The 14,860-nt window shown below is 44.8% G+C and overlaps 1 protein-coding gene across 1 annotated transcript; it reads left to right on the top strand.

Annotated features, from left to right (window-relative positions):
* The first annotated feature begins 711 nt into the window (after positions 1–711).
* LOC142592626 (uncharacterized) lies at positions 712–12,461 on the top strand. Its single transcript, XM_075704168.1, has 3 exons — positions 712–1,421; positions 5,874–5,985; positions 11,459–12,461. Exons 1-3 carry the CDS (start codon positions 1,353–1,355, stop codon positions 11,722–11,724), a joined length of 447 nt encoding a protein of 148 aa, XP_075560283.1. The 5' UTR covers positions 712–1,352; the 3' UTR covers positions 11,725–12,461.
* Positions 12,462–14,860: the final 2,399 nt, after the last annotated feature.

Genomic DNA, 14,860 nt, shown 5'->3' with positions numbered 1-14,860 from the left:
AAAATAAGCTTAGTGTGGCGACGATGGGCTACGAGATGGCGCCAGAGTAGCATGCCTGTGAGGTCTGTCTGCAGCAGCGGCCGTGAATTGCGCCCACGGGTCACCCATGTGCTGCCTCTCGTGATCTCCAGATTAGCGAGGCAGTCGCACCACACTTTGCTCCGTTTGCAGCTTGCCACACGAGACATTGTCCGCGATAACTAATATATCGCAGAACGAAAACACGTATAGAGCTGCACTCAGATTTCGCATTAAGGAGTATTATAATCATCGGCAAATTTTTTTTTTCAGTCCCTTGTGATATTTGCACGTAGTCTTGACATCCACAATAGTGGAAAGAGCACCTGATGAGTTAAGGGAGCCGTGATTCACGAAGCGAGTTCAAGCAATACATTCTCAATTTCAGGCATATGACTGGAATCAAATAAGTAGGTATCTAGGTGTATGTGCATAGGCATATTTGTAAGTAGGCAGATGTGGAACAACAATGTTGTGTATTGAATGTAATTTTGTTTAATTGTACTGTAAAGGTTATTATGTGTTTTGTTTATTGTTTCTTATTAAATGGCAGTGATGCTCATCTGTTGTGACATTTCTGTTGTGACATAATGCTATTCACTTGTTTTTGTTGAACCACTGAAGTTTATAAGCATTTGACTCTGTCAGTGCTCCGGAGGAAGACCCACCTGGGAAGACACCCACCTTAGCTGTCGCTGTCCACAGAAGGGTGCTTGAATCTGCCGTGGTACCAGAAGAGTACCAGCTGTTCTTGTGTGGAGGGCACCTCATTACTTTAATCAAAGATTGGATGAGCAAAAGGGATTATTGTTTAGCCAAAACAATCTGTAGCATCTTGTTGCACTCATACGAGCATAGCTGTGCTCCCAACTTTGAAGGTAGTAATTTCTTAATGAGACCAATGATAGTGTGGCTTGCAATGCAGGCAGGTCAGATCATTATAGTTATGGCTGAATATGCGTAAATCAGTCTTAGGCTATCTTCCATGACTAAGAATTGTCAGACTTTAACCAGTATTTTGTGAGAGAGCAACCATGTACACACATGACTGATGCGTTGGCACTGCTTTCACTGCAGTGTGCACAGATAATGTTAGGACTTTTCATTTTATTTTGCCCTGGTGCGACGTTTGGTTCGACAGTTGGGTTTTCTTGTTGTCGTTTTGGTTTCTGTTGTGCCCATGTCCTTTGCACTTGCTGTCAGTATTATTAATCAACTGTGTTGCTTGTCTCTCCTCTCTCGTAGTCTCTCAACAGCTTGAGTCGGCAAAATCATACGGCCTGGGTACTACGGGTCCCTTTGGCGAGCATAAAGGTGCACTGCCTGCCAGCCACATGCTTCTCCAGTTTCCTGCGCCTGTCCAGCTGTTCTTCGCCGAGCAGTTCGAAGCTGGAAACAGTCAGGTTGGCAAAATGTTACTGCTGCAGCAGTTAAAGAGCAACCATAACGAAATTTTGAAACACCTAAAAAGCTTAGTTTCAAATAGTGCAGATGTTATGTTTGGAGTGTTGTGAGCCACCACGAGCTAGTGGTGGGGCTGTTGCCGGGCGCTACAAGAAGGCAATCAGCGGTAGTCACCAGCAGTCGCAAGAGTGCCGGCTTGAGCTTAACATGTGCAACCAATAAATTTTTGTCTTGCTCCTATATGCGTGGTGCCTTCTTATCATTATATTTACAGCAGTCTCAGCGTAAATTTCATGTTTTAAATACCAGTGGATGTGTCATGAAAAGCTAGCAAAAGTACACTTCCTTGATATCGAAACTTTAAAAAAAAGAGATGCACACTGGAAGTGGCACAACGCCCAAAGTGTGTGCTCCTTGGCTTTCGAGAAGGCAGTGCACATGCCACCGAAAGCCAACTCTCGGCAGTAATTATTAATGATGTTCGCGGCAATGCCAGTGGAAATCAAAGCGATGTGTAGACAGTAGCATGACTAGAAGTCAGTGAACTGGTGGGCTTATTAGACCTGTTCCTAAAGCAAAAATTTCTTTGCCTTCCTCTCCAAGATTTGGCTTGCCGTGGTGGTGGTGGTTCTCATTGTTGTGATGTTGGTTGTCGTCGTCAGCTGTCTTGCTGGGTATAAGCTGTCACCATCAGGGACACGATCACTTCCACGAGATTTCACGTGACTTGGCTACAGATGCGTCACTTTACATTCCTGACAGCATTTATGGCACTCTGCCAAGCTCTCTATATTCACAAGGTGACAGGAACATCTTCAGCTGTTGACCAACACTTCCAGTGCTGAGTCGCACAAAATCTCATGGAGGGAATCGATCGTATCACTGAAAGTGATTGCTCGAGTACTATATCACTGCTGAATAAAACTTGCCTTTGTTCTGCAAGGTATGCCACCATGGCTGATGATTGCTATGCGGTGCATTCACCACGAAAATCTGCTGCCCATATTTTAGTGATTTGGCATTTTGTTTGCTTGGCTCATCAAAGCTTTGCTTACACCAGTTCTCATGGTGCGTGAAATCGACATGACTTTCTTTTTCTACTTGAAAAGTGACTGTTCTGTGACAGCATCATCTGTTGCTCACTTACGTGCCTGTCTTTCATTTCGTTATGAGTGATGACCCGTAATTTCAGTTATATATGGCCAGTCTTAAGTCAGAGGCCAGGAAGTGTGTGGTGAAGTATGAGAATAGTGCTGATGGAAGGCATTTCAGTGTTGACTGAAATGCTGCCGTAGCTGAATAAACATGAAACTTCTACAAGAAATTGCACAGTTGCAGGCTTTTTAACTCTTGATCAGCACAGGTTTGAGTTTGATAGGATATACCTACTATGGCCAAGGGAGCTCTCTCAAACGTGACCGCTCATGCTCAGATTGACAGACATGTTGCCAAGCTACCACTCTTTGAATGTCGAGCGAAAAGCTAAATTTAGCTCCACATGTATCATGTGTGGCACAACAATGATTCCATCTGTACACGCAGTGCATGCATGGTTGAGCAGTTGGTTGTTTCATCCACACAACAATATCAAAGCAAGGCGCATGGGTAGAACAGTCACAAAGGTATGAGTGGTAAGACTATAACGTTTTTGTTACATCGATTTTAACAAGTAATCCCTTCTGACAACTTTTAAAGATGTTTCACTTCAAAAAAAAAAAATGTGACAAAAATGATTGAAGGTGACTTTCAGTGAGCGGTATCTTTCGTCTATGGCCTGCTGCATTTGCCCTTTATCAGCGAATCATGAAACCTTATCAGCACATTGGCAGACAAACTAAATGGCATTCTCACTGCCAACCACAATGGGTACCATGACATACCATGACGTACTATATATCTTGCTGTAATTACTGTGCCCCAATTGAAACTGTATAGCATCCTTACTATGCTGGCTGCAACTTTGTTGAAATGGCTATCGGTCAAGCGGCAGCGCTCGATGTGTCTGTTGTAGATCTGACACATTCGCTTTAGTGTATTTAAGGCTACAAACCCCTTGTGTCGTCCTAGCACATCCGTTGCGGTGGAATGACCAAGAATGGGCTCATGCCAATGTCACGTATGCAGGGCTGAAGTTGCCTGTTTGGGTACACACACAAGTCGCCTACGCTGTCTGCCCCCACAGGACAACAGCCACCACCTACTTAGTGGCCCAAGTTGACTCTGTTCCCATAAATTGCCAGAAACATACAAACCTCAGGTGGGGGTCAGAGCCAAAGAAAGTTGTCTCTTAAAAAAAAAAAGTTCGAATTGTCATTGTGTTCAGTATTCCTTTAGCCCTTTGACTGTTAAGTATTTTTTACAACTGCTACATGGCCCCTGCCTGCTTGGCTTCTTTCGTTTGTTGGTTCAATGGACATTTTATGCGGCATAGAAGCTGGTTTTTCGTCACTGTTTTCTCCCATTTCAATATTTGTTAACAGTTTCTAAGTTTCACCTTGGTTAAAAGACGATGGCGGGCTAGTTGGTTAGAATTCATGATAGAGTGTATGAGCGCAACAGAACGAGGACGTAGAAGGAAACAGACACACAGATACACCGCTTCTCTGTGTATCTGTTTCTTGTTACATCCTCGTTCAGTCGCGCTTATACACTCTATCATGGATTCTAAGCTTCTGCATTTGTCATAGTCCAGACAGACAGACACACATACAGACATGCCACGCAAATCATGACCATGGCTGCCCATCAGATATTCAGTCCCAGCCGTTTTCCTTTTCCCTTGCTTGCTCTGCGGACATTTCATGGTACATAGAAACTGTTCCTCCATCACTGGTTTTTTCCAATTCATAAAATCATTGTTACGAATTCGTAAAATCATTGTGTTCATAAATCCCTTCACCTGTAAAGTAAGGATGGACCTGCCACATTTGCCATGGCCATCGCGCCATGACAGAGTGACGAAGCACTGAGGCATTTGCTGCACCAGCAGTCGGAAATTTGACTGGCAAAGTTTTCGTCTGTATAGATGGCCTCTCCACAGATGGCAGAACTGGTATGCGGTGTCATCTTTTTGCACGAGTTGCTTCTGGAGAGACGGAGAATGTGATAAAAATGCACCGACACTACCACCACACTTCTATTTCATCCACTACAAGCTGAAGTTGAAGCTTGAATCTTTTTTACAGTTGGAAAGTACAGTCCTACATATAGTTATTTACTGTGCTTAAACTTCGTGCTATTATTGAAGTTCTGTGAATTAATGATAACCTGGGGCATTTATTGAGTGATCAGTTCACAAACTGTTTCTAGGATTGTAAGGTGATGCGACTGTAAACAGTATCAACTTTTCTTTCTTTTGTTTGTCCTTATGTGCCAAGACTCTTTAATAGGGAACAGAGCGCTGAAAATTGGCACTTCCTGAACAAAATTGTTGAGCATGGCGTTGAACAAATAGTAGATCAATCAATCGCATTATTTATTTATTTATTTATTTATTTATTTATTTATTTATTCATTCATTTATTTATTCATTCATTCAGTCATAATACCTTACGGGCCAGTTGTAGAGCATTGAGTAAGGGGGTAACAATGTCTACAGAACCAAAAAGAGTTAGCACCAAATAAAGAAGTAACAAAACATATGTTACAAATAGTACAGTGGAACATCATTACCCAACATTATGAAAAAGTGTATTCAGGCTATCATGAAAAGTTGACATCAATACAGTACAGATACTAAAATTTTGTTTTTGCTAATCAAATACGAACATTTCATTCATGATTATTCATCACAATGCACACTTTAGCAAAGTACAGATAATAACAGCACATTTTTTACCATGATTTCGGACTTCTCAAAGTGTTGACCCCAGAGTACAACCAAAAGCAACATGAGATGAGAAAATATGCTGGATTTGCATAGCACTGGTTGCCTTGATGTGCATCCAAATTTGCACGCACAGTGTTAGGTGATCACTGTGAAGCAGTGGGAAATTGATTGCTCGCTAGAGAGGATGCAGTGCAGATTGGAGAGAAAATGCAGGTAATTGATGTTGTAGTTGAGATTTACAAGAGGCCATGAAATTGGGCAGGGTAAAAAATGCATAGAATGGGTAAGTCGGGCTCTGTTAGCCCTTTATCGCGAATCCTCAGCCATTCTCATCCAGGACACAGCTTAGTCTACTTTGCTTGTTTGGAGATGGGCCATACTCATCAAATCAGTTTGCATCATGCATTTGGGTTTTGGTGCTTGAGCATACTCTTCAATGCTTTTGATTCCTTTCGTTATCATCTGTAACGATAATTATGCCCTAACCTTCACATATGCTGAGGGTATGCCTCTTTTTGAGGCAGATGTGTTTCATTAATATTTCAATTGAATGCAAGACAAAGGCTTGCCCAAGCTGCCCTTGCCTGTGTCCTCAGATTTATTGCTCGGCATTCTGTTGCAGAAGTCTGGATGCAGCGCAAGTCTTCTTGCTCCTGGGCCAACTGTGAGCGGAACAGACGCACCTGTTCCCTTGAAAAGTCATAAGCCAAGACCTCGCGGCAGACCCAGCACTGGTAAACAGCACACTCAATGTAATCAGTGCACGCTTTAGTGGCTGACTGGCTATGCCACTCTTTCTCAGCGCAAGGTTGCAGGTTTAATTTTCCAGCTAGCTGTGGTGGTTGCATACTGATGGGGAGCAGACTGCCAAAGCTTTCTCGCTAAGGTGCCTGGCATAGATCGCACAGTAGGTAACTACACACTCTTACTCATTCACCAAAATTTTTGCACGCTCTATGCTCACTCACACTGATATGTACCTGCACTCATTGTCACTCATTCACGTTCATGGTCGCTTCCGTTCGCACTTGAAGGAACCCAGTTGTATCTTGAATCCCATCAAACAGTTCTCTTGGACAGGCACAGGGGGTGCCCAATTATTCACATACAGTTAAACCTCAATACAGTGGAACCCCGTTCATACGTTTTTCACCGGACCGGGGGAAAAAAACGTAACAGCCGGGAAAACGCAACAGTGAGGAAAGCTCCGAAAATGAATGAAAAAAAGGGCAGCTTCAACTATAGACAATTTATTTCCACAGAGTGCGCTTAGGACTTAAAAAAGCCTAGAATGATGGCTTGCCGTTTCTTTCGCTCGGTAGAAATCGCCACACGTTTTTCAATAGCCTGGAAGGCCGCATTGCTGTCAGCGTCGCTGTGAGGTGCGACGTACCTGCAGAGGAGGTCTAGAGCCGCGACGGCTTCTCCAAAGCTAGGATTTGGCCACTGCCCGGCATCATGCGGCTCGTGCTCCTCGTCGTCACCGCGCCACGGCAATGGCAACAGACGAAGGAATATCCGCGGGAAATTTTGCCCTCTTTGGCGTAATCATGCTAACCTGCTAACGACTGCTTAGTATTGCTGCGGAGCGCGCGCGTCCGAGCAGCCCGGTTGCGCGCGGCGCGGCGTGGGAGCAATGTAAACAAGAGAGGAGAGCTGTCCCGGTAGGCGGAACAACGCCACGAGCAACGCCAACTTCCGGTTTCACTTTTGCTTCACAAAGAGTGACGTGAGCGCCTCTCCCGAGTTTCCTTCATCCGTGAGTCGACCCGTCCAACAACCATGCGGTGACCCTAATCACAGTGATGATAGTGAGAGCATTTTTCACGAATGGCCACTTAGTGCGGCCTCTCGAACTGGTGTGCGGCTTTTTGCAGCCAGTTCCATAGCCAAGCCCGGCCAAGCCCAGCCAAAACTCGTCAAAAGCCAAAATGGCGGTTGGAGCGCGTTGCCTACTTCAGCCCAGGCGGGTTCGGGGTGCCAAGTTGCGACGTATCATGCGGGAACGTTTTCACAGCTACGACGTAACAGCGGGGTTCCTTATACATTGAATCCTATGGAAGCTATGCCGGGACCGGATGAAAACGACGTAGCAGCCGGGAAAACGCAGCAGTGAGGAACGTAACAGTGGGGTTCTACTGTATAGCAAAGTCTAATCGGCAATTTGCTTTGTTACATCGAAATTTTGTTCTATTGAAATTCGACCTTCTATACAAATAAGTACAGTCGCCAGTCTATTTTTCTTACACAGAATGGGGCTGCAGAATTTTCCGAGTTATCAAGCATTCGTAAAAAGCAAATTTAAATGAGAAAATAATTCATTTTGATAAATTTGGGAGTCTGCGACGAATGTTATGGTTTCATGCCACATATATCGACGATATGTTCTCGGCGGTACGAATTAAGCGAAGCCAGCCACGCTGTCACGTGGCTCTGCCCCCACAGCTGATAGTGTTGCTCGCACTGGGATGGCGCTGTCAGGAAAAGCGCCGGCAGCAGGGAGTGAACGCTTTGCCTGGCTCTCGCTCCAGTGGGCCATCGAAACTTGAGATTGCGCAACCTCCGATACTAAATGCGCAGTGAGAGAGCTTACATGGTGCCACGCCTTCTCGGCACACCCACTCTTTGCATACATGGCAGACTATCTCTTAAGCAGGGTTTGCGCAGCTGCGTATGCACTAAACCACGCTTACAGCCATGCTTACAGCCATGCGCAGCCACGGCCGAGACGCGTGCCAACTTGCCCCCCCACTCCGCCTTCTCGCGCGCAGTGCATCGCAGGCTCGCTTGCCTCCCCCTCTTTCCCTTTGCTTGCGTGGAAAGGCGGCACTTGTGAGGGCGCCATCTTTATTCTCTCACCCTCGCACACTTTCACTCGCACTTGAAGCACACCGTGCGTGGGGCGCAATGGGATCTCATAGCACTCGGACTTTATATGGAATGTAATGCAGCTCCACTTTAGCAGTTGTTCTGGCCGTGGGGTGCGTGGTTTGAGAGTTGCGTTTGCAAACAGCTGCTTGTAATTCAATCATTTGACCGTCTGCATCCGCAGATGTTTCCATTTATTGTCTCAACATTCCTTTGCGGCGGCAGTGAAATTTCGTTATATTGAAATGGCATACAAACACACTTCATTATATTGAGGTTCTAAATACATGGTGTTCTATGGACAATAAATTATGAAAAGGTAAATATTACGTTATATCAAGATTTTCGTTATATTGAAGTTCATTATATCAAGGTTTAACTGTAATGCCAATCCGCAACGGTTGATGAAGGGGCTGGGCATGGTGTGGAAACACCGTCTTTCTTAAAGGGGCACTAAAGGCAAGTACTAAGTCAAGCTAAAGTGATAGATTGGGGCCTAAGAATCTCTAAGGTGTCAATATTGTTACGGAAGGGTGAAAGAAGAGAGAGAGGAAGAAGATCGTGAGACACTGGTTGCTGCGTGTTGTCACTAGTCAGCCATTTTAACACAATTGACTCTCCTTGTATATACATTGTAAATACAGTCTTATACTCCTAACATCCCCGTACCATATTGGTGGAGGTACGCACGAACTCGCACAAACTTCAAGTAGTAGAGAACTCAACTTCCATGTGACGTCACCCGCTGTGGTTACTCAGTGGCTACGGTGTCAGGCTGCTGAGCACGAGGTCGCGGGATCGAATCCCGTACGCAGTGGCCGCATTTCGACGGGAGCGAAATGCGAAAGCACTCATGTATTTATGTGCACGTTAAAGAACCCCAGGTAGTCAAAATTTCCGGAGTCCTCCACTACGGCGTGCCTCATAATCAGAAAGTGGTTGTGGCACGTAAAACCCCATAATTTAATTTTTTTCCCGTGTGATGTCACGGGATGCCCAAACAGTCTACATCACTTGACCAAAAATGAAGCGACAGCGGTGAATACACGGCTCTGTCTTGGCTCGTTATTCCTGTCGGCTCGTTATCCCCGTTATCGTCTGTCGGGCAACGTTTTGCTCATCGACGGCAGCAAAGGGTGGTGATGGCGTATGCAATGTCACCAGTTCCCCAGTTGGGTGGTGGGAGATTTGAATTTCTAAAAAGGTATTCGGACCTTTCAGATGCAATTTTGTCGTAAACTAAGTAGTTTTTTGGCACGAAACAAGATTGCTAGGTTTCTGGAATGCTATTTAAACAGTCCACGTCGACTTAGTATTTGCCTTTAGTGTCCCTTTAAACTCCACACCACTTACGCTCATACTTTCGTCAACTCTCACTAACCGCCACTCACATCTGGTGATTAGTCAGTCATGTTTGTGCTCATGTGCACTCAAACTCACCATCACTGGCTTTCATTAGTGTTCACGTTAACTGGAACTCGCTCATACTGACTTCCACTCACACACTTGGTCACTCACTAATGCTCTATCCCATGCCTTTGAAATGAGTCTGCAGCATGTTTTACTAAGTATGGACAGCTGGGCTAGTTGGTTGTGATTAGCATTATGAAACATCATTCCAGCGCACAATTGAACATGGACGAGAAGAGAAAGACATGACGGCATTCGTGTTGTCTTTCTCTTCTCATCCGTGTTCATTTGTACGCTGGAATGATTTTTCATAAAGCAAGTTTTAGCTAGTGTACTGATCTACGGTGCCTGGGCAAGAGCCTAAGGTGATTGACATTTATCTTTGGAGCCTTCCAATACAGCCATGAGAGTTTCTCACAGTTACCTGGTGTAGAAAATAAAGTTTTCGACTAGTCGAACCAACTCTTGCCTTGAGTTCTCATTTAATTCGGTGTTGCACTGCAATTGTCTAGCTTCCTATTTAGCTCATGTGGTAGAGTCACTGCCACGGAAAGGTGTTGGTTCTGGGTTGGATCCCCAGACCAAGACGAATTTTTCTCCAACTTTGAAGCTCTCTTTCACTGAAAACCATATTTGGTTTATTTCATAGCTCCGTGCTAAAAGTCAGGTAGATGTTTATTTTCTAGACTTGTGCAAGTGTCAATTTGTTGGTTTGAAGTGCAGTTGAAGTGAATAACAGTTAGCATTTAATAATTTTGAAGCAAATGCATTAGAACGCCATTCATACATTTTGAGAAAAAAGAATGAAAACTCTGGAAGAAATATACTAATTTAAAAGACATACAACCCAAGGGCATCAAAATATTTAGCAGACTCAGCTGTATCAGACATCTACGTAATCCAAAATTTTGCATGAACTGTCGCATTGCGAAACACCGATGCATGCCACGTCGGTGGGGCTTGAGCAGCCTGAGATTATGCATTGTGGTTTTTGCAACTTCAGCAAGACTATGTTCATGCTGCTTGAATTTCATGTGGTTCAGCAGCTCCTTGGGGAAACATTTTGGTACGCAGTTTTGACGCACCCACTTGGTGAGAATCGTTGCAGCACGAGATACCGAAGCATGTTGAGCTATCAGGCACAAGTGGCCAGTGACGTTCATTATCATTTTTCTTTTGTGTACTGTTTCAAGACGACGACAGGAAATGAACGAAATCGGGCTGGTGTGTGAGACCAGAATGTGGTGTTGCCAAAGCGAAATGTGATGCTCACTTTGCACTGCCTGCAGCAGGAAACGGCAGTGCCTTTGGGTTGTTGTCTATTAAAAGCATACGGTATGCAAGCAATGGCACTACACCACATGTGCCGTGAAACAGATAGGTGAAGATGCTTATCGCAATAGTATCGGCAGCGAGAGCTGTGAGTGTGACGTGCGACAACGCTCGAGAAAATATGCTGGTACCCACTGAGGAAACTGAGTGCATGCCGGTAATTTCACATGACACAGGCAGGTGAGTACTGTGGGGATGCTGTTGTGACAGGTGCCTACTGCTTTCAATTGGGCATGCTTCATGCCTTTACTTGTTCATATGGCATCTAGTGGCCCAAAAATGTATGGTACGATTGCAGATTGGTGATGTACGAAATGCACGTTCCAAATGATTGTGTTTTCTGGGAAGATAGTAGCAAGTAAAAAAGAAGCATATCCGTATTCGGTAACTGTTTTGCATTCTCGATCATGAACGGTGCTGCCGGGAAATTGTGCAATAGAATATCTGCTTGACTGTTCTACAGAATATTCTAATAGTATTCGCACAAGCCTATAGTGTTTCCCTTCATGAACCTCCCTCGAACTTGGGGGTTTCCGCTGAACTGATTTGCCATATTCACCGACACAGTTTAACTCGTCGTCTGATTCTGCCGTGCAGGCAAGAAAAGACATGGGTGCCACCTGTGCACAAAGAGCTTCATCACAGCACGAGACCTGCGCACACACCTGCTGAAACACCAGGGCCACAAGCCGTTTCACTGCCACCTGTGCCCCGCCACCTTCCTGGCACGTGGCTACCTGGCCGACCACCTGCAGAGTCACTCGACCACCAAGCGCTGCAAGTGCGACCTCTGCCCAAGGTCATTCATGCGCCCCGTACAGCTCAACCGGCACAAGGAACGCCACCACTCTAACGCGACGTGAACGCTCTTGCAGAGGGTTGCGCAATGGATCCACGCTATGGTTTATGTAATGAAGTACGCCGTGTTGTTTTACTACACAAAGCAATGATTGAGCAAATTGAGTTTAAGTGGTGTCAATGTCATGCTATTATGCTACGCTTGAAGTGCACACACCTAAGTTGTTCCATGACCAGGATCAGACGGGGATGGACGTTAAATTTAGCATGGTGAGAGTTGGTGTAGCGAAGTTGAGATCTGCAAGATTTCAAAGTTATCGGATGATTAACGTAGCTGTAGTTAATAGCCAAGAATTAGGTTGGAGGGAAGTGCAACAGCTCATAGCAGTGGTGAGCAGGCACATTTCCCCGGCATTTGAATGAAATCGTCTTGTAAATACAAATGTACCTAGTTAACTGCTTGTGACGTAAGCAACTTTTACTGCAATAACAGCAGTAACAGTGCATAAGCAGAGCTGTCTAGGTCCAAGGCCTAATTTCTTCCATATCCACCACCATTTCTCAGTGGCTCTTGTGTTACGCTGGTGGTCCTGCAGTCACAGATTCGACTCCCAGCCAAAGTGGCCATGTGTCAGGCAGCGCTAAATGCAAAAGTGCTTGGTAACATGCATTAGATATGTGCTGATAGGCCCAGCTGTTCAGAATAATTATGCAAGTCCCTTCACTACACAGTACACTCAAACTTCGATATAAATAACCTTAATTTAGCAAAATTGAGGATGTAACTGTTTTCATTTCCCAGTCTTAGTTCCATTGAAAACCAAATATGTATTTTTCTGCTACTTAATGAAGTAATTCTGTGACAAGGATTTCATTTAATAATGTTTTTGGTCATTTCAAGCATCTACTTGTAGCCTGTATGGCTGGTAAATGTAGCAAGGAACTGTAAAAATGTCAGTCAAGGCAAAAGTTATTTGCAAGCATCTTGCTGCACAAAAATTCAAGCAGCAAAAAGTCGAAGTGCGAGCACTCGGACGAGCTATGCAGGAAACGCCGCTGCACCATTTGTCACATTGCTAAACAACTTGTGGAAACCATGGGACACACGACACCTCGGAGAAACCTGAAAGCTGACGATTTATTTGGTGCAAGGAAGGGGGTGGAGAAGGAGCCAACATGCAGTAACCCAATCAAGCATGTGCGAAAGGGGGAGGCAGGGGGGCACATGCGCATCTATCTGCCCTCTTCCCCTTGAGTGCCCACCTCCTCCCCTACCCTTGCCGTGAGAGCATGGCTGTCCACACACGGGCCATGCGCGGTATCTTGGAGGTAACCTGCGGCAAGTGAACAGTGATTTGTTTAGAAGTGCTCACTGACGGGATTCTATCCAACAGGAATGTTCTGAGAATTAGCGAAATTATTTTTACTCCCGAAATTTTAAAACCTCGAATTAACAAAATTCTCAACTTAACACCACAAGTACCGCTCCATAAGTACCGCACCACAAGTACCACAAGTAACACCACAAGTACCACAAGATTTCGCCACAAGTACAACTTTGTTATATCAAGGTTTGAGAGTATTTCATAGCCTGTATGTTTCTTTTCGGCAAATGAGTGCCATCTGTCCACGGAAATTTTTTTTCGGAATTGTTTGATTGAGCTGCCCTGGCAAACACGACAGCCATCCAGAACTTGCAACCGCTTCCTACATCTCTGTGTCCAGAAAAGAGTGCTCGCGGTAGCTGGCAGCAGCTCTGAGTGTGCCTCCCATAATATTCTTCGTGTAACATTATGGGCAATTTGCTGCTGTTGCAGCTCAATGCTGCACATTTTCTGGCACCAGTCGTGCAGAATGGGGTTGACGCTATTGTTCCCTCTTGAGGGACCTCCTCAGCACAAGTTCTCAGCAAAGCAGCCAACAATGGTTTGCAGCTCAATTCAAAAGTGGTTCCTTGAAAACAGGGATGGCATTTTTGGGCTATCACTTTCAGAGGTAGTTTTACTTTCGTGAGATTTCATGAGAATTCGCACTGGATGTGTCGAAATATACAGCCAACAGTGCTCGTGGCACTATGCAAAGATAGCAAAATTGGCACAGCACCTGAAACTGCCATCAGCCCTATACGCTGATGCGTCCAGGGCTGGGCCTCCCAAAATTTTGCAAAAGTGAAACTATCTCTGAACGTGATCACCCAAGAATACAGCCCCAGATGGCACTCAGTTTTCGCTTTTGATAATGAAGGAAAAAGCAAGCTAGTGGACAAAGGCCTTGAGAGCTGAAGACTTTAGCAGAGCAGCCGACTTGCAACACTGTTGTATTGATGCCAGTTGTGCATCCTGCTGTTCCATTATGTGACAGGTTCACTGCCCATCTTATAAAACATTTGGCCGCATGACCACAATGCGAAGGCGATCGACATGCCCAGCAGTAGTGTTTTTGCTGGTTCAGCATTCAAGTGAAAAATGTGCAATTGCTTAATAGTGATGCATCCTACGAGTCCGCTTGCTTCGCATGACAAGCTCATAGTTGTGAGGCGACTAGTTTCTCAAAGCATGTGCCTCCTTTAGGACAGCTGTCTTGTTGCCTTGTATTGGCAGATTTTATGTCAGTCAAGGAAGTCTTTCCAGTCGTAGTATTGTAAGAAACCAAGAAAATAAGTGTCAACAGTGTATCTTCAGTGTTAAAAAAATTTATACAGTAAAACCTCGTTAATTTGATCCTCGTTAATTTAGAAAATCGGTTCATTTGGACTTGTCCTTTGGTACCGGCAGGCGTACGCATTATTTAATGCAAGCAAACCCCCAATGACAGACATATTTGGCTATATGTCAATTCATTCAGACAGCTCTTGCAGCTTGACGAGCGAAGGGTGCTGCAAATGTGTCGCAAATAGTAGTTTTGTTTTGACTCAGGGCAACCGCTCCACACTTGTCATAAACATGCTGAAAGCCGTGGAGGATGAAGAACGCCGGCTATATCACAATGGATGGATGATCTGTTGGTGACCAGCTGGGTGATTGATTCAGAACGCCAATCACAAGCTGACAAGAATTGCAGCTTTCGCATTGCTTGTGTGCAAGATAGAAACAAAATTCACTGATTCATTCAGTAAATAAAAGCTTGCTAACTTAGTTAGCACTTGTGTATTGTTATCTTGATATCCTCAATAGTTTGACACTCGGTTAAGTCATACTTTCT

The sequence above is a fragment of the Dermacentor variabilis genome, chromosome 9 (assembly GCF_050947875.1).
Source record: "Dermacentor variabilis isolate Ectoservices chromosome 9, ASM5094787v1, whole genome shotgun sequence".
NCBI classification, from domain to species: Eukaryota; Metazoa; Arthropoda; class Arachnida; order Ixodida; family Ixodidae; genus Dermacentor; species Dermacentor variabilis.
The sequence above is the reverse complement of the archived record's forward strand: the minus strand, read 5'-3'. Positions and strand labels throughout refer to the sequence as shown.